General features: G+C 40.3%; 1 protein-coding gene across 1 annotated transcript in view; it reads left to right on the forward strand.

Moving 5' to 3' along the window:
- The first annotated feature begins 397 nt into the window (after positions 1–397).
- col18a1a (collagen type XVIII alpha 1 chain a) overlaps positions 398–20,683 on the forward strand; it is a 45,992-nt gene continuing 25,706 nt past the window's right edge. The window contains exons 1-3 of the mRNA XM_062431327.1: positions 398–752; positions 10,137–10,678; positions 12,992–13,075. Of these exons, the coding sequence (XP_062287311.1) occupies positions 398–752; positions 10,137–10,678; positions 12,992–13,075 (981 nt within the window). The remainder of the gene's footprint in view (positions 753–10,136; positions 10,679–12,991; positions 13,076–20,683) is intronic.

The following is a 20,683-nucleotide window of genomic DNA, read 5'->3' on the forward strand; positions in this document are numbered from 1 at the left end:
GTCAAGGGGAACAAATTGCCCTTCTCTGTAAAACACTGAAAGCATCAGTATTGTACACTGAAAAGCAAGGCTGCCGTAATTCTAAAGTATCAGTCAGCAGGAGAGATCGCTTTTCACTGCTGTGACAAAAGGAGAAGGAGGAGGAAGGAGGAGTTAGTAGAGGAAATATTGCCAGGGCAGCCAATACGGAGCACACCTCCTCCTGCTCTCCCCCCTTTACTCTTTTGAATGGGGCACTCTCTTCACTTTTCCTCTATGCCTGGTGGAGTGTGTGTGGAGGCAGAGCTGGAGGAAAGTGTGTTATCAGGAGTGTAGTGTCTCTGTGGACATGTCATAGTTCACTCTGGGAGCCTGAGCAAGCTGGTGGACTTGGTCAAGACTTGACATTGTGCCAAAGATGAGGATCCAGTTTGGAGTTTTGTTTTTTTTTACCCTGTGGGTGGTCTACTGTGATGCTTGGTTCTGGACCAGGACTGATACCACTACTTTGGCTCCATCAGTGGAACATGAGGGGTCTGGTAGTTCAGCAGGTAGTGGAGAACTGCCATCAGACAATATTGGAGCAGAGATCATTGATGAAGGACATGGGCCCCATAAGGCCTCACAGACTTGGGGTGGGCCTACTGACGCTCCTCGACTGACCGCTCCAGTACCTACAAGGCAACTAGAGAATCAACGTACATCAGAAAGGGGCAGAGCAGAGATTCGGTCTCACACACGTAAACCTGGTAATGGCACATCTTCATTAGAGGGTATGGGTTCTGGAGAATTTGATCATTTGGGTTTTACAGGAAATGTATCTGAACTTGGATCTGGGCTTGAGTCTGAATCATCAGCATCAGGCAGTGGGTCAGGTCTTTGGTCTGGATCTACAGAGCCTGATCAGGCCTTAGCAACTAGCCTGATAGTGGCACCCACCCAAATTGGTCACATTTTAGATACAACACAAACACCACTTAGTGAGCAAGAACCTAGCCAAACCACTTCAGCTAGTCAGACAGAAATAGTGCTATCTCCATTTGGCATAGAATCCCCACAATGCTTGTTTGTAGATATTGCTCTTCCTTTCTGCTCCTCTGCATTTGGGGAGAGTTTTGCTGTTCCCAATTACCTCAACCAGACCAGTGTGGAGGAAGTCCAGGTACTCCTGAATGAATGGGCTTGGCTGTTGAAGTCACATTGCCACCATAGTTTGGAGTGGTTTTTCTGTCTTCTCTTGGTACCAAAGTGTGGTTCTCTGGCCCCGCCGTTGTTGCCTTGCCGGAGTTTCTGCGAAGTCTTACGGGACAGTTGCTGGACACTCCTGGATGAGGGACGCCTCCCTGTGGAGTGCCACACTCTACCAGATGAGGAGGATGATGGGTATCAGTGCTTGTCAGTTAGTAACCAGAAAGGTAATCACTGGTTCGAATGAATCCTTATTTTTTGGCATTCATTCCGAACCAGTTTTCAAAATCCCTACTCCCCAGTTTGTCTGGTGTTTCCACCCAAAACCCAATACCTGATACCCCCACCCAACATCCCTACCCTATGAATTGACTTTTATCCCAGTCAGCACAGAGTATAAGCAAGATTAACAATGTCTTGGTTCCCGTTCACAGCAAAGGTATTAAGATAAAAGTTGAGCATGTTTCATGTTTTACAGTCATTTTGTTAAAAGGAAGTTCAGGCTACAATATAACAAGCATGATGCCAGCACTCCTTCAGTTTGTAACTTGTTGCATGTATTTGTTTCCCTTGTCCTTTGGATCGCATGTGACTTACTACTTGAAGGTCATTAAAACACACACACACACACACACACACACACACACACACACACACACACACACACACACACACACACACACACACACACACACACACACACACACACACACACACACACACACACACACATACACATACAGAGGAGTTGCTTTATGGTCCATTAGCAAACCCACTAAAGATGGTTATTTTCTTTTGGAAGTTGTAAATCTAAAGGAGAACATTTAGCACAGATGGACATGACCTGACACAGCATCAACAGACATGCTGGCCAAAGTGAAATTTGAACTAAGTGTATTTCTGTGTCCTAGTTTAAGACTTTAAACTATTAAACAACAGCGTTCCTAAATGCAGAATGTAGTGACATCAGAAATACAAAACAGCATAATGTTTAAAAAAAAAAAAAAAAAAAAAAAAAGTTGTTACTATTTGTAACTTTAAAAAATAATATTTATAAAAAATAGCACATATAACATTTTGCCTAATAATGAGTTTACTGTTTACATTATCTTTAATATGTTTTCATAGGACAGAAGTTGTGCATGAAATGGATATTTGGAGAATTGCATGTCTCTTTTGACAGCGAGTAGCTTGCAGGCAGCTTGATGTGCATCCGGGATTCGACAGTGTTGGTTGTCATGCATGGGAAGCCGTCATGTTTGCATCAGTGCTTTTCTTTAGGATGTCAATTTGTACAACTGTGCAAGTTTGAAACATATCTGACAGCCTGCAAGTTGGTGCACTCACAGGTAACACATTTTAACATGTGAACATGTAAAGGGTAAAAGGAATTAATTACTGCTCAAGGTACTTATTTCTGTCTGATCTGGCATGATGATCATAGTCAAGATTGTTTAGTTTAGTACAGTTAAAGGGCTTTGATCTCATGTGCTTGTAATTACTGTGTCAAAAGATTTCGATTCAAAGAATATGGCACATGAAATACCAGTATAGCTCAGATGTTGATCGAAATGGCTATTTTTGAAAGGCAATACTAGAGCTAAAGTGTTATATACATTTCACTTTGGTGATACAAACTCTATTAAACTGATGCTCATATGTGTGTATCTGAGTATTAGTAAACTTGCATGCCCTTGATGACTAAAACAATGGTGGAGAGGATGAGTCAGATGTTTATTGCCATTAGTGAGTGCTGATTCATGTGAGAACATCCTGTATAATGAGTTCTGCATCAAACAGTCTGGTATGGGAAAAAAAATCTGTTTCCGTGAGGACGCTGTGCCTAAAATTATGAATGGCTATAAAGTGTAACCCCTGTTACTTGGCTACTGGCGTGCCCTTCACTGCCAGTTCATATCACTGAGAGTTCAAGACTGTCTTTTTACAGCTTCACTATCTTTCTGACAGCTTGCTCCACTGACAGACATGAGTGGACATCATGTCTCTGGTTCCAATACTAAGTGACAGACTAGGGTCCAAATAGATTTATATTGGTTTGAAATGTTTTGACTCTGTATTTTTTGGCATGCAAGGCGATGGTGTGGTTTTCTACTTGTGGAGTGTTTGGATTGTGGTTCATATGGTGTCTTGTAGTCAAAGAATGTTAGCTTTTCTTGTCCTTATTGTATAGGATTATGTGGCAAAACTCACTTAAAAAAAAAATTGCTGACATTGACACAGATATAAGTACAATATATGTGTTAGGGAAACCTCAACAAAGATCAAGATAACTGTAGAAGCTTCTAGACAGATTAGTCCTGACATTGCGGATAGACAGGACTCAGGCAATTTAAACCATATGACCCTGTTGCCATCTTGTCACCCTGAGGGCAACTTTTATAGGCTCTCCAGTAGCTGGTGAAGCACCAAAGGCATGTGTGTTGGATATTGCCTTTAAGAGAAGTCTCAAGTTATAACTGGAGTGTTTTCAGTTACACTACTGTAAATCACTCTTGACTATAAACAAAGCCGCTGCAATCAAGACCATCGGGTATCGTTCATTTATATTCAGCAATCTTTAAATTCTGATGATGGACATTGCTCCTTAGATGGATTGTTTACATTGGTTGAAATGGGTAATGAGGCTGAGTAGATTTAATGTAATGGTGTTGGGTTTGTATAATCTCTGTAAGGACTCCTTAGATACCTGATTTATATCCTCTGCACAAAAGCTGCAAGAGAAGTAATTACTTTAGATTGAAATAAAAGCTGCTTATAAGAATTTTAATTTCAAGGGGTTCCTATTAGAGTGAACAGGCAACACAAAATGCTTTCATTTCACTATAGAAGCCTATGTTTGTATTGGCACAGTTTTCAAAGCGGTCAACAGGTTGGTTGTCTTTGGCTTTAAGTTGATTGAGGACGCACATAAATGATGAGATGTGCCATAAAACCACATTATATCTGTGTTTATTAGCTTTTATTCTGAGCTGTTTCCCACTGCGTCTACCCACTAACGACTCCTTTGACCTCTCAGATTCACTGATCAGAGCCCCTACTATGCAGTGTCTGGGAAGCTTCAGACACTTTTCACTATCTGCAGCTCTGCTAGCTTAATGCGTGGGAGGAGGGCATTCTCATTTTGCTTTGGGCCTTAAAACCAGACCACTCCTACATCATTTAACTATGACCTGTCATGCAAGAATGTCTCATGATTGATATATATATATATATATATATATACTTCATCTTTTTGGTTTCAGCTTCTTTTGGGCGAATTTAGTTATTAGAGCCATTATCATAAGGGCAACAAACACAATCACTAAGGTATTTGAATGTAGCCACTAGATGTGTGTATATGTGGGAGCTCACTGTGGGAAGATTGCAGAGATATCAGTGTATGCTTTGAAACTTTGTAAGAAATCTGTCAGATGTGAGCCTTTTACTACAGGGGGGCTACCCATGTGGTAAGACAGGATTGTTAGGGCACAAAAGCCCTTTTAATGTTTTTCCATGGTTACCGGCCTCTTGCTTGAAAGATGAGCAGTCATTCATATCAGGGTCTAGAGGTCAGCTGCAATTAATTTTGGTTAGTTATTGATGGTAAAACTGTTTCCTATCTGATAAACTCCATTACTCTCTGTCTTGTTAAGCTGTTAATTGAAATAAAATGAAATCCTGTCCCTGGCTTATACTGCAGTGGTCTAAAAAGATGAAAAGGATGCTTTCATGTTAATGTAAACAATACTCCTACTTTGGCGATATCTGGAGGTCTGTGTACATTTGGTCTGTTTTGGGGCTTGTACACTGAACCCTTTTGGTGGTCTGACACTGATTTGTAGCACTGTGGTTCCATTGAGCCAGGATTGATATTGTATCTCATGACAGAAAAGGCCCAAAGCTGGCTCCAGTTATGTGTGTTCCTTGCCAGGGAATCATTTTGAGTTGGCTCTCGGGAGGGTTCCAATTATGGGCACAGGGTAGTCCGACTTCTTTGCTGCCAGAAACTCATTGCCCCCTCCAGTTTGTATTGCAATAGTACAAAATGTGAACTGTGGTGAAGCAATGTTGTAAAAGCAGTAGGTGGATGATGGCCACATGGTCAGCTTTTGGTTATTTGTATTTTTACATTTAAAGAAAGGAAAGGCAAAACCACCAATGTAAGAGTGGTATATAAAACGGTGAATATTTACTCTAGTCTTTCAAAAAAAGATGTGTTTGAACTGGAGTGGTGCTGTATCAGCATTTTGAAGTTCTAAACCTATTTATACCTGTGTGATTATCATCAGTATTATTTTCTTTCAGAGTTCTGAAAAGACATATTTATGAAGCTGGCAGTATGTGCCAAGAGGTTGTTTAAGCCCTGCGTGTTGCCTTTTAAAAGTTCTTTACTCACAGGTAGAGAACTCGGTAGACAGCTTGAACAGTATCATATTACGTCTTCCTCAAATGTAAAGTGCACAGCTTGTGGTAGACCCATCTTCCTTTTTGTGGTTTGAGAATTATAACCCAGTGTTCAGGGCGAGCCAACATGAAATCTCCTTCCTGCACTGTGATGTGGTTTTCAGTTTAATATCTTTTTTCCGACTATTCTGCATCATCAGGTGAAAGTTGGCTCGTAAAGGTTTGCAGTGAAAAGCACCATTTATGTGTGCTGTTGATACCCTGATATTAAAAACATCCTGTGTTCACTTAGTAGTTAAGACCTGGTTTTACCTACAAAGCTTTTAGAGAACATTTACATATGTATATACTACATTTATGGAAAATGAACAAAACATATTCCATAAATTAATTTAATATATATATAATCTGGTACAATTATATATTAATATAATTGTACCAGATCTCCCTGCACCACATACAGTAAAGTGCACCTGTTTGTTACTATTACAGCAATGTTTACATTCTCTGCATTACCCATTACCCCATGGGCATTTAAAGATGAAATGCATTTGTCACATTTGTGCCACATTGCCACCGTATCACTGTTATACGCATTACAGATAACTATTTTTAACCCTGCAAACAGCCAGACATACATTGAACCCACAAGATCAAACAGTGCTTAAACATGCAGAAAGCAAACACCCATATCATGTGACTAAATTTAATTTGCTTCACTTTCTGATCAGTTGGCTGATAAGCAGCATTGACATGCTCATACCGCAAATGCTTTAAAATTGAAGACTTTTTCCCCCCTTTTTTTTTTAAAACAAGCATAGGATTGTGATTTTCATGTTTCCAGAGGTGAAGTCTGACCTGCCATACGTAGGGTCACACCGCTGACCAGCGTTGTGCAGACTGAGGGAAGAGATTATTGCTCTTGTCAGCAGGCCTCAAGGGATGTTTTAAATGGTGATGGAGCGTCAATGTTTTCTGGGACTGTCCAGATGTTCAGATGTTTTCCCATGCGTTATACACGATCCTGAACACTTCCCATAGCTCTGTATATACAGTTTTACCCTGTATATACAGCTTTATCAACAGGGTATTCCAAGCTCTGGTATCCCATACAGGAATGTTAGGAAATGAAAAAAGAACTGCGCTCCTAGTCAGTAAGTGTTCTTCTTGACAAGACAAACTAGCACCATAAACCCCGGACCGCTCCATTCATCAACTGTCCTTTTCTATGCCTGATTGGCCTCGGAGCTGTCATCGGTTGACAAAGGCTATTTGAAAACCCCAAAGTGAGATTGCAATTAAAATGCTAATGGTGAACTCTTTGTATACCCAACAATTTTTGATCACTGAGAGGGAATGACTGGTTTTCCCTTTGCTCACAATGCGAGCACATTGAACGGGCTTTGGCAAAAGCATTCCTTTGCAAGAGTAAAACCTTTTCATCTGCTTTGGATCTGGTAATAAAATTGCTATTATCTGCTGCTTCAAACCTCCTTTTTTCTTTACTTGTATCTGGCACAATTCCACGAGGATACCTCTTAAGATATAAAGTAAAATGTAATAGTTTTCAATCATGGGCTGGTCAACATTTTTCCTCTGTAATAAGGTTTTTTTGGTAAATTTTGAACATGGACCAAAGAGTGCACATCTGTTCGTGTGAGTGATGAGTAATGGGTGAGGTGTTTCACTGATGAGGGGTTTGGGAAGCATCGACCCTGCACACACGTTTCAAGACATCTGATATTCTAATGCATTTCCCAAACGAGCAGCAGACATCCTTGCTGTTCCTTTGGTAAACGCATCAGAAAATCTGATGTCTGAATTGTAGGAGAGAGATGAGATGATGATGATGATGATGTGGAGAGAGGACATGGGGACTCAGCCCTCAGAGGAATGCTGCATGCTGAGGGACAAGCAGTTCTGTTTGAGAGATGTGCCTCACGTATCATCCCATCACAGACTTTGAAGTTTAATCTGCACACTAATTAAAACATTTTCATGATCAGTTGCCAACATACGCTTAACAAATCGCACGTTTATTTCAGATGGGGGAGATTGTCAATCACAGCAAGTAGAGACATTTTTTCAGCGCATATGTCATTTACATTAAAATCATTATCATTGCTTTTCATTGCAGACAGAGTTACCATAGATGTTCAGGTTATATATAGTGTGTCTGCTTCAAAGATTGCTCACATGTCAGATACGGCACCCGTAGCAGGAGGATTACAAATTAAAATGGTGTGCTTTTCCACATGATGGATTTCACCATTGAATTACTACAAAGTTTAGCCTTTTTCAACCCTCCTCCGCCTGAGATTGTCTACATAGAAGGCAGCCAGGTTCAGACATGTGAACACAGGCCCAGTGAAGAGACCCTTGAGGTGTCTCATTCTGACTTTATCAGAGTAAACATCTGGTTGGCTTGGTGCAAATGACATTCATTGTTAGCTACCATCCAAACAACAGTCAAGGATCCAGTTTATATTAGGTGTTGCGAACATGGGACTGTCAGTTCATGATTAACGTTTTCTTGTCTAGGTAGAAAATGTCTGTTTTTATGCTGAGGTCTTTAAATTGAGAGAGGGGTTATTATGGATTTATTAAGAAATATGTAAGAGCAGTCACTTTGTCTCTTTTATACATATTTACAGATATCTTTTAGTCTGGAAATCAACCTGCTTATATATGAAAATATATTTTCTACCAAGATGGTATTTTGAGAACTTGGATCACTTACCAACTAATGTGCTCTTCCAAATGTATTTGGTATCTTTGGCATGTCTGTATTTAAAGGGATGAATCCTCTGAAATGTCAGTCCCATTTGCACAAACAGGAACTGTATAATTAACACCAGAACATTGCTGTCCTGTTAACAGCTTGACTGGGTTCTCTGTTAGTTCAGATTCAAAAGGAAACATCTTTAGTTCTCAGATGCCACACATAATATTCAGACTCGTGCTGATGGTCGGACGGCGGAAAGCGGGACCCTGGGTTCAGCTGAACACCTCGTGTGTTTAAGCTTTCAACAAAGCCAACAGCCGACCCCGCTGATCTCCGGCGCTCATGGCAGTGGGGAGGCTTTGAACTGACCAATAGAGCTTGAACATAAGTCAACAGGTGGTAAGCCAAAGCATTCCTTCAAAGAACTAGAAGTTACGTCAAGTGTTCTCCCAAAACAGTGATTTTTCTTTTTTGTGTGTGATTTCCTTGTAACATGAGGACACATCACTGCTGATCAAAGTGCAAAGGTTTAGTCTGGAGCTTGATGCCAGTAAAACAAAAACAGTGAAACGTCTTCACCGAGTATGTCAATACATCGCTCTTTGTGTGTTCCTTGTATTTCCTAAACGCCTCCAGTTATTATGCTCTGAGTCACCCGGGGCGACGGAAGAGTGAGCAGAGATATGCAGGAGGCCCAGCTGTTGGTCCCTGTGTGCCCTGCAGCAATGGAGCAGTGACATTTAGCAGATGTGATACAAGTCACAAGAGTCTTGCTTTCTTTTTTTTTCTTTTTTTTGGTGTCTTCAGGAATGTAATCCATAATTATCCATCTCTACCCGATTCTGTGCAAAATAAGTTGATGAGTGGTGAAGATGTGGAAAGATTCACAGTTTCTAAAGACATGATTTAAAAAAACTCTAATAGTACTATAGGTGTAAATAGATGCACGGTTTCTTGAGATACATGAGCTCTTTAGTCAAGTTTTTGATTAATGATCACAGTCAAAGACAAACACTTTAGTGCTACAGGTTTCATCTTGATTTTTGCTCTTATGGCACATTTGCCTCAGACCCTTCTATCATTAGATTTAATGATACGTTTTCAATCTTCTTAAGGTTCTATATGTGTCAGTTTTTCCTGACACATATAGACTCATATTTAAATGTAAAGTTGTCCTGGTTCAGCTACTGTATTAAATTACTCTTTAAGCCCTAAAAATTATTATGGCTTAAATAAATTGCTGGCTGTAATTATGCTTCATTTTTGTGTTCATTATTCAAAATGTTCATTTAAATTTCCCTTACCTCCCCTCAGGTGTTGTCTTTGGAATGTAAGCGTTACAGCGTCTGCTCAAGTGATCTACTTTTCTTAGTCTCACATGAACTGTCCTTTTGCCTTTTTGGGGAAGTCAGAGTTTCTGGTAGATTTAACAACCCATTCCATATTTTGACCTAGAAGTCATAAAAAAAGCTTGTTTGTTTAAGATCCCTTGAGCAGAGCCTCATTGCCAATGCTTCTTTATAAAAAGCTCAGGAGTTATGGTAACTTTTCCTTTTTATGAAATGTTCTTTTGTTGTTGTTATTTTACATTACTTTAGAAAGAGGGGACACATTGATCTTTTTTGGGTCTTCTTCAGCAAAGGCTCAAAATACCACAGTCCTATGCTAATGACAGCAGTTGTTCCTGCATCTACTGTATCAGACACAATCACATCAAGTCAACCAAACAGCCTAACAGAGTCTGGTCTAACATCATACCCTGCCATGCTGCCTTCCCCTTTAACCTGCAGTTTATTCAATACATACTGCGGCCTCACATCCTGTTTCTCTTCCTCTGTAGAAGAAAGTGGAGTCTCCCTGCTGCAGCTCATTGGGGAACCCCCTCCCAATGAGATCACCCAAATCGACGGGCCAGACAACAGCCCTGCCTACGTCTTCGGCCCCGACGCCAACACGGGCCAGCTGGCTCGCGCCCACCTGCCGAGCCCATTCTACCGAGACTTTGCCCTCATCTTCAACCTGAAACCCACCTCAAACAAGGGAGGTGTCATCTTCTCTGTCACAGATGCGGCACAGCAGATCATGTATGTGGGTGTTAAACTGTCAGCCGTGGTGGGCGGCAACCAGAATGTCATCTTGTACTACACAGAGCCTGACTCGCAGCAGTCGTACGAGGGGGCCAGGTTCCTCGTGCCCTCGTTGAAGGATACCTGGACCCGTTTTGCCATCGCTGTGAGGGATGACAAGGTGATGTTCTACCTCAACTGCGACACAGACCCTCAGGTGGTGCGTATAGAGAGATCGCCGGACGAGATGGAGCTGGAGGCCGGCGCTGGGGTCTTTGTCGGGCAAGCTGGAGGGGCCGATCCTGAGAAGTTCCTGGTGTGTATACAATATTCAAGCCTACCTTATTTATTGTGAAAGCTTTCATTGTAGATAACAAAATATTTGCAGGATTCTTTTCCACTGAATCTTAGACTGACTACGAATGGGTTTAAACTACTTTTTAAATTATTAACCATCATTAACCATGATGAAGTCAGGTCTCCTGCTGCTGTGATGCTGATGTTTTGATTTCCCATAGTCAGGCATGTGAAACATTGCAGCTGAATAACTTTCTCATGATTTGATTGCTCAAATTGGCCTACACGAAACCATAATATAAATGTCTACATCACCTCATCATCCTCTCGAGGGCAGTCTGCAAATAATAATTGGAGGAACCCGCAGCGGGGATGTTATTAACGTCTGTCATTTGACCGCTGTAAATCCCAGCAGTTGACCCAAACAACTGTTGACCTTAGCCGTTAAAGGGTTATAGTTGTTCACCCATGGCTACCCGCAGAAAACATGTAACCACAGGCACACCATCAGTGAGAATGTTCACTCTGGTTATGTGCATGATAATTATTATTTTAAAGCTTAAATCATTGACTGAATTTGTTTAAAACGAATCACTTTTTTTTTTAAGCAAAAGGCCAAAAGCATGATATTCTGTGTAAACCTTTAAACAATTTGTGTTGAGGGAAAAATAACATTTACCTAACTTAGTTTTGTTTGATTGTTTTATATCCTGGTAATTCACTCAGAAACTGCAATGGGAACTAACTTTTTGGATTGTGTAGCAATAGATAGACGACTACAGATAAGAATAGATGTTATTGCGTTTGAAGTGACATCTGATAAAACAAACAAGGTCACTTGGGATTCAAAGCTATGTTTAATTCAGGCAAATAGAAAAATAAGATATTTCTGAGACTTTTAAAGCCGTAGAGAGAAGCGCTTTAGTCACGTTTAATACATAGCTGACTTTAATCGGAGGCGACCTTGTGACCTCGGTGTCTTTTCTCATTTTGAGTTAAACCTCAACAGGACGGTGACTCCTTTCCTTGCAGTTTCCCTATTCAATATTTCTAAATATGGTCACATGCTGGTGATATGGACATAAATGACTTTCCTGTTCTTTCAAAAACGACCTAATTCAGATCATGAAGACAGAATGACACAAATAGATTTAGCCAAAAATAGGGTGGCTGTACCCTCCATCCACTGCTAAAAAAAGTATCTTTTAATAACAATGATTACATAAATAAAGAGCTATTCACCCTACTAAATATGTCCAAATTCTAAAAGAGTACTTCCAACCTGGCTCGAAGCTTTTGAAACAAGTTTATAGTGTTTGCCCAAAGCTGTAATTTCATATCTTTCTTCATTTCTCAACTGCAACATTTGTTTAATCTTTTCTCTTTGTCATGTTTGGAGACAGTTGCTTATTTTGTTGTAAACCACTCTACACAGCTCAAGTTTTCCCTCCTTTTTTTTGTCTTACATTACACCGATTAAACCCTTGTAAGATATTTCCCTGTGGTTGGATATTTAGTCAGAGAGATGAATTATAAACAAGAACCTAATTCCATGTCTTCTCTCAGCACTTTTAGGCCATGTGCTATTTATTGACCCTCGTATGGCCCTAAGCGAGGGGTCTTGTGAACTTAATTTTCATAATCAAATTAAAGCTCACCAAGCTTCTCCAGTATCTAAATATTTACATTATGTATTTATAAGTACATTCCTTTCTGAAGTTGGACTTTTTCAGTGGATGTCGCTTTTTCTTATTATCCATCACTGGTGAAAAAATGCTTCAGTGACAGTTCAGTCCTTCTCATGAACAGGATCTAAGATTTATTGTTGAGATCTAAAGCAAATGGTTAAGAAAAAGGGACTGTAACATGTCAGTAGTCCCTTTTAAAAGCCTGCACAGAGAAAGACAGGGTTGAAATTTCACAAAGCCTTTGTTATTTATCTTCAAAGTTCTCTTAAAAAGTCCATTTGACTTTTTTTCTCAGGACATAAACATGTCCTGAAGAGTCAAGTTCAAATAAGGGAAACCACCTCTTCATACCGAACTAATGGCCCTTTGATAGGCATGAAGATAGCATTCATGCTATCTGTGAGTATCCTGTGTGGGAACATGTATCAGATCGTGTGTGTGGGGCAGAGATAGTGCCACTTAACAGGCTGAGGCTAAAGCTGGTAGACATCAATAGCTCCTCTGATTGTGTGGAAAAGGGGGAATTCCCTGAGAAATATTCACTAAACCTTATCTGCAAGTCCATAGATAAGCATCCATATATTGCTGTTCTGACATGATCATATCATCAAAGATCAAAACACCATGTCCTTGTTTTGTAACAGGGTGTGATCGGTGAGCTGAGGGTGGTGGGAGACCCTCGTGCTGCTGAGAGGCATTGCGAAGAAGATGAAGATGACTCCGATATGGTGAGTGTCAACTAATCACATTTGGGAGACAGGCGGGGGAATAATGTATGTGGAAGAGTTCAAAAGGTAATTGATAATTAAATAGTTGCAAAGCTTACTTGATTAGTCAATTGACAGAACATTAGGTTAATTTGATAATTGATTCATCGTTTCAAGTCCTTTTTCAATTAAAAGTTGTCCAAATTATTTGATGACTATTTTGACAACTTCTCAAATGTTAATATTTTCTGGTTTATTGAGTTTTCTTTGAAAGTATAAATGTCATATATCTTAAAAAACTAAATATATTTGGGTTATGGACAAAATAAGACATGAGAATGACATCTTGGGCTTTGGATGCAGCGATTGACATTTTTTAAAACATTGTCAGACATTTAAGACCAAATGACTGATCATTTACTGAGAAACAGTCCAATAACTTCACAATGTAACCAAGCACAGCAAGCTATTTTTCTCCAGATGCTTCAGTGGTACACAGGGCTAAAACAGAAGTCTTCAAAGTGGGAGAGTGTCCTCCCCAGGGGGGCTCCAAATAGTTTCAGGGGAGGGCCAGTGACTGGAAATGAATAATATAACATTAGTTATGTGTGATTTGGTCAAAGAGATAGTTCAGAGATACAGTAGTTTGGGTGAATTGTATTGTTTTTTCCTACTTTCCCAGAGTCAGAAACAAATAAACGCCTTCAGACAGACCTTTTTATGTATTTGGTGTAGGCTGAAATACGTCAGACAACACTTTCAGGACATCTTGGCTCAATTGAGTGTCTATGGGATCAAATAACATAATCATGATCCCATAGGTACGGAAGCCCTAAAGGGCCAGGTCCGTATAAAAATTTTTATTACCGTTTTCTCGTGATAACGACTTATTATTTCATTATCTCGAGATAACAAAGTCCGTTTTCTCGTGATAACGACTTATTATTTCATTATCTCGAGATAACAAAGTCCGTTTTCTCGTGATAACGAATTAGTTTATTTCGTTGTCTCGTTATAACAAAGTCCGTTTTCTCGTGATAACGACTTATTATTTCATTATCTCGAGATAACAAAGCCCGTTTTCCCGTGATAACGAATTAAATTATTTGGTTCTCGGCTTCCGTAGGTATCATTTAGTCTCGCAATGTCAGAGGAGCAGGAGCAGGAGAATGACCGCATCACATATCTTTTTAATCAAGGCCTGACACATGCTGAAATAGCTACATGCCTCGCTATTACAGATAACGTACACATTAGTGTGCGTCATCTGAAACGACGGTTAGCGAGGCTTCAGCTTTATCGGAGGCGCAATCTAACTGACCCTGAGGTCGTCTTCAACTACATCGCTGACCAGCTACGAGGCCCTGGGCGTCTCCATGGATACCGAATGATGACTGAGAGATGCAGAGCAGCAGGATTGCGGGTCACTAGAAATCTAGTGTATGCAGTGCAATCCGTTTTGGACCCGGAAGGTGTGCGAGAGAGAAGAGCTAGGAGACTCAGAAGAAGGCATTACAGTGTTCCGGGACCAAATTACATTTGGCACATGGACTCATACGATAAACTAACACCCTTTGGCATCGGAGTGAATGGATGCATCGATGGTTTCTCGCGTCATATCATCTGGATGCAAGCAAACGTCACGAACAGTAAACCTGAGGTTGTTGCAGCTTATTTCATTGGTGCTGTCAGTGAGCGAGGGGGCTGCCCAAAAATCATGAGATCCGATCTCGGTACCGAGAATGTGCATGTGAACAGATTTCAGTGTTTTCTGCGTGAGGATGACAATGGCACAGTTCATGGACCTTGTGTCCTTCAAGGAAGAAGTACTGCCAATCAAAGAATTGAAAGCTGGTGGGGAAACTATCGGAGACAGAATGCAGAATACTGGAGAGACTTGTTCCAGGAGTTCCAGTCAGCAGGCGAATTCAATGGCGATATGGTTGACAAGGGACTCATTCAGTTCTGTTTTCTTGATGTCATTCAGGTAACGTGTCTTTTCCTCACTGACTGATTCTCTCTCTCTCTCTCTCTCTCTCTCTCTCTCTCTCTCACACACACACACACACACACACACACTCACACACACACACACACACACACTCACACACACACACTCGCACACACACACACACACACACACACAAACAATATTTGCATTTATTGAATAATAGCGTGATGTTGGCAGGCAGACATATTTGAATTTGCGTTTTATTTTACAGGAGGAGTTAGACACTGTGGTGAGAATGTGGAACACCCATCGGATCCGGCCAAGTGGAAATGGTCGTGACTTGTATCATGGAAAACCTTTCCTCATGTATCACGCACCAGAGCTTTACCAGGCACGGGACTACCTCCATCCAGTGGACTATGAAAGACTGGACATCATTCTAGAAGAGGATATTTGCCTTTGGAAAACTGACATTACCTGTGATTCAGATCTGTATGAGCTCTGTGTTTTGACCATGGAAGAGCATAATCTTGAGCCAGGTCATAATGCTATTGAAGTTACCAGACTGTACAGACAGCTGAGGCCCTTGATAAGAGCACAACTGTCAGAGACAGATTAGTCAGATCAGAGAAGGATGGAAGAGCAGAGAAATTTCCTGTCACCTCTGAGCAATAGTGGAGAAAGTATTCAGTCCCATAAGTAAAGATTACCAATACGGCAATGTAAAAATACTTTACTACTTCATTAAAACTACCTAACCTATTATCAGCTTGGTGTAGTTAAAGTATTGCAGTAGAAGCAGTGGTTTGGTTTGAAATTGTGTTTTGTAAAATGAACAATTGAAATAATACATCGAGTTTGGTGATGTTGACAGGTCACACTCCAGGAAATGACTTCATGTAGGCCTAAAAGAATGCCCTTAAAAAAGCAGACTATGAACAGAAACATTGTTTCAAAGTGAGTTTATTCATGTAAATACCATGAAAATAAAAACTGACTATCTCCAACTCAGTAATTGTTTGAAATGTTTTGAGTTTTGAGACAAAACAAGAACATAATATTTACTGATACACTAAAGGTGTGCACTGTAGCCTCTTTGGTCCACTTTGTTTTACATAACCAGCACCGGAAATCAGTATTCTCTCACCAAATATGATTTGACTGTGAAATAATAAGATTAACATCATTAATGCAAAAATTGCCTTTGCAGGAACCATACTAAAGCCTTCCACACAATGTAATTTCTGAACTCTGTTTAGTTGTAATTTTAACACTAAACAATGGAAAAACACCAACCACAAACAGTTGTCTTCACATAATATTTTTCCAAGAATACAGCGTACTGTAACATTTCTATTTCTTATAAAACACAATAAATTGTCTTGATTGAAATAATAAGCGTGATGTTTTTACACAGTGCCTTTTTCTGTCATGTTTGAATTGAAAAGGAGATCATGAATTGAAAATAAATAAGAAAAAGAAAAAGAAAGTAACCAGAAACATAAATAAATGAATAGGTAGTAATATTGTTTTCCTTTCTGACTGCACTCTGTTTGTGTGACTCTGGGTGTATGAATAAAGTGCTATGGTTAGTGCAATAATCTTCTCTCTGTGTGTGTGTGTGTGTGTGTGTGTGTGTGTGTGTGTGTGTGTGTGTGTGTGTGTGTGTGTGTGTGTGTGTGTGTGTTGTGATTTTTTTATTTGCAACAAAACCTTCTTATGCCAGATCCATCACCCACACTCCACTCTTCAACACAGAGATGAATTCTGTTTTAAAATCAGTGTAGTCTTTGTAGTCAGATGCCAGTTCCAAAGAACAACTGCAGGTGTGAGCCAAAGGTGCCCTTGCGTATTGTGACTGTTCTACTGTAAATGTGACTTTAATGGTCTTAGACAGGAACAAGTCAGACCCTGTGCAATATCTGAGGAACAGGCCAAGCTCCTTCTCATCTCTTTCTCTTACAAACCTCAAGAGATGATTTGAGGTTGTTTGTTGGTCCAGTGACATACGTCCTGGGAACTTGATGCATTTGGTAACATTTCTTGCCTTTGGTTTGAGATCATCCAGAATCTTCTTCAGTTCTGCAGTGCTGATGGATTGTCCAATAGACCCAAGAATTGGCTTCCAACACTTAATGATGAATGCTGGTTCTTGTACCATCTCTTTGTGCGCTATTTCCTCGACCAGGCTTTGCAGATTGTGTTCAGTTGGGAGTACACAGCAGTCGTGACTGCTGAGAATACTGAGGAGTTCATCCATATCTGCCCCTTTGAAGTTGCTAAGTGCCTCAGTTAACACATCTTTCTCTGTTGCGCTTATATAGTTAAAGAAAGCCTCCAGTAGATTGCTGTCTGAGGAAAGAGATAGAGCCTCTGTAAGGAATGGAGGGGCAAGTTGGACAGGAAAGAACTTAAATTTCTGCCATCCAAAGGCCAAAATGCGAGCAACAGCGGCCCACTCTCTCTCTTTGAATTTGTGGTGCAAAAGTGGGATCTTGTAGGTGGTCCCACAGGTCTTTGTGGCGTAAAACACATCCCAAAAGTCAGTGAGGCAGTCTCTCGTGACCCCACTCCCCACTCCAACCTCAACCTCCCCACGTTCAAGCACGCGTTTCAGTAAAATGTTAGCATCCAGTATATTGTTGTTTGTGAATGCCTGTATCATGTCCTCCACACAGTGGGTTTTGCGAATGACAATGACCTGTTTCTCCACTACATTCTCGGGATTCGCAAAAAAATCGCTAACCACTGTGCTGTTGGACGCCTGCTCTGTACTGACTGTGCTGGGGGACTGACGCTCTGTACTGACTGTGCTGGGGGACTGACGCTCAGTACTGACTGTGCTGGTGGATGGACGCTCTTTATCCTGCTCAGGTAAGTATATAAGCGTGTCACTAAGACCATCCACAAGTTCCTCATAATCACTGTTTGTCGTATATCCAAAAACAATAACTTCATCATCATCATCTGACAAATCTATAGTAGGCTGGGCTTGGGAGGCAGGAGTAGCTTCTGTTGAGGTATTTGTACTGCTCCAGGAGAAATGCCTACTGCCATAGCGACGTCTTTTGGCAGGCCTGGGGGAGACTGGTGATGTGCTGGATGAGGATGTGGTAGGTGAAGGGGGCATGTCTGTAGTTTCATCACTAAGATCAGAATCACAGTCTTTTGGTTTAGTACAGAGGTATACTCTGAGGATCTTGTGATTAGTTTGCTCATATAAACTTCCAATTGTGGCACTACTCTCAAGTGGCTTCTCAGAGCCAATGAGAGAAAGCATGCACTCAAAGTCCTCTATTTTACCTTTTGTTGATTCCCCGTTGGGGAAAAAAAGGCTTTTCCCCTTTTCCAGAATGCTGGATACTGTATCTTCTTTGCTTACAACTAACTCTCGTGTTCCACCCCCAGTAGGCTTCCTTACTTGTTTGTACATAGAGTCTTGGTAGTTCATCCAGCCAAGTTCTATTTTTCTTGTCTTCTTTTCAGCATTCTTATTTCCATGAAGTCTTTCTTTTGAGTTAATGCTTCTGTTTGCTGTGGATGGAAGTTTCATCTTCTCTCTAAGGTTATTTATCAACTTTTTTTTCCTTTCCTCTCTGTCACCCATTTCACTGGAGGATAGGTCCTTCCAGTTTTTTGCAAAGACGCGGTCTCCATATCGAGGAATATAAACAGAAAGTTCCTCTTCTCCAAGAAACTTTACAATGTCTTTATCGATCTGAAACACAAAGCAGATATTTTGACATTATTCATCTACTGGTAACCATCACTTACAGAAAAAGAAGATTCAGACAGGGCAGTTCAGACAGAGAGATTGGGTTTTACCTCTAACCAGTTTCTTTGTTTGGAAGTATTCATTTTGTACTTGTTTGCTAACTGTGATTAAAAATAAACAAACAAATAATGTAAATGAAATAATGTATTAGTGGCTTAGTGTGGCCAGTGGCTCTCATATTTAGCACTTGGGAGGGTAAGGAAGATGGAAGAGTGTGGTCATTGAGGGGCATAAAACACAAGTGACAGATCCCTCCTCTGTCTCTCACCAAAGGTTTCCCCTTTTTTTCCCTTCCCTGTTCAGGGTTTTCTTGGGGTTTTTTCCTCCGGTGATGTGATGGTTTAAGAGCAGAGAACATTGTTATGATGCTATATGAAGCCCTTTGAGACAAACTGCTTGTAAAAATGGGCCTTGCCATAAAATTAAAAGTCATTAGCCAGTCACAACATCTGTACTGTATAATAATGACACATTTCCTGCCTTAAGGTGATGGTCATCAAACCCCAAGACTGAGTTACAAGACAGTTGATTTCCGTCGGTTTATTCAATGCTGGTTATGTGATCTGTTCAAATGTGAAATTACGTTATTTATTACAATTTGCTTTGGGGGGGGGGGGTTTAGTGGAGCATATTTGGTACGAATTTTAACAGCAACACAAAGACCACCACACAATGCTATAATCAGTAATTGCTTTAAATACCAACAAGAAAAATAAAAGTGGTTGAACTTAGATCTCCCTTGAAAGGACAAGAAAGCATCCAGACATAATGGAGAATATGGCGCTTCTATTTTCCTGATGATTCTTGTCAACTTATCAATTTTAATGACACTGAAAACATTAATTTGTCAAAGTAACCAATTACATTGATCACAATGTTATGGTAAATCAGTTAAAGAAATACTCATTACAATTGAATCCCAGTACGTAATGTAAAAACCGAAATATGAAGTTACCTACTTAAAAATCCATAGTCATAGTCAGTTTTTCTGTTCACCCTGAAAGTGTGTGGCGTCAATGTGAACAGAAAAATAAACATGTTAGGATGAGGAACCTTTGCTGTTGACACCGTCATCAGTTATGTAATGCATTAATTGAGTGAGTATTTAATGACTGAAAGTGATGTTTTTTGAATGTGTAGTTTTTGAAGACAGCCCCCAGCGGTTCCCGCTGGTGTTGCACATAAAGTGACTTCTAACCTACTTCCATTTTTATATGCAATCTATGAACACAATATGGCTCAATACTGCCACCTTGTGACCAAAATCAGCAACAGCATATTACTGTGCAGTTCACTACTTTAAGAAAAATCTTACACCCGAGTTGAGAATTGTATTTGAATAAATTAACCATCCGCGTCTACATATATTAGAGTAGTATTTTGAGTTTATGTTTATTTCTGTGAGAGTAGTAAGTAAAAAACAGAACAGAATTGATATGGGCTGGTTTAAGTTGGGCATCAAGAGAGCCACCAGGTCAACCAGCTTAAAACCAATTACACTGTAGCCAAAGCTGACCTAAAAATGAAATTGGACCAAAATCATTTACTTGTTCTTCAATGGTCACTTTCATCTCATCTCCCTCACCTTGTCCTCTGCCATTCTTGTTAGGTTCTCCTCGGGAACGCCCCTTTCTCTCAAGGCTGAGAGGAAATTGTCCATGGTGACCGGTGATCTATAAGAGTCAACACAGTAAATGTAACATAAAGTCATCACGGCAAATGTCTATCAACCAGTCTATGCTATCAACAATACATTTACGGTGGAATGGAGTGTCATGGGGACACCCAGCGTCATTCTCCGGAAAGTGGCGCCGCGGTAGGTGTTTAGGCTAACCGGTAAAAACTAAACTAAACTAAACAAAAACCCGGTCCAGTAAACAAACTAACACAAATGGTATCTTAC

This window comes from Scomber scombrus, chromosome 13 (genome assembly GCF_963691925.1).
Source record: "Scomber scombrus chromosome 13, fScoSco1.1, whole genome shotgun sequence".
Classification (NCBI taxonomy): Eukaryota; Metazoa; Chordata; class Actinopteri; order Scombriformes; family Scombridae; genus Scomber; species Scomber scombrus.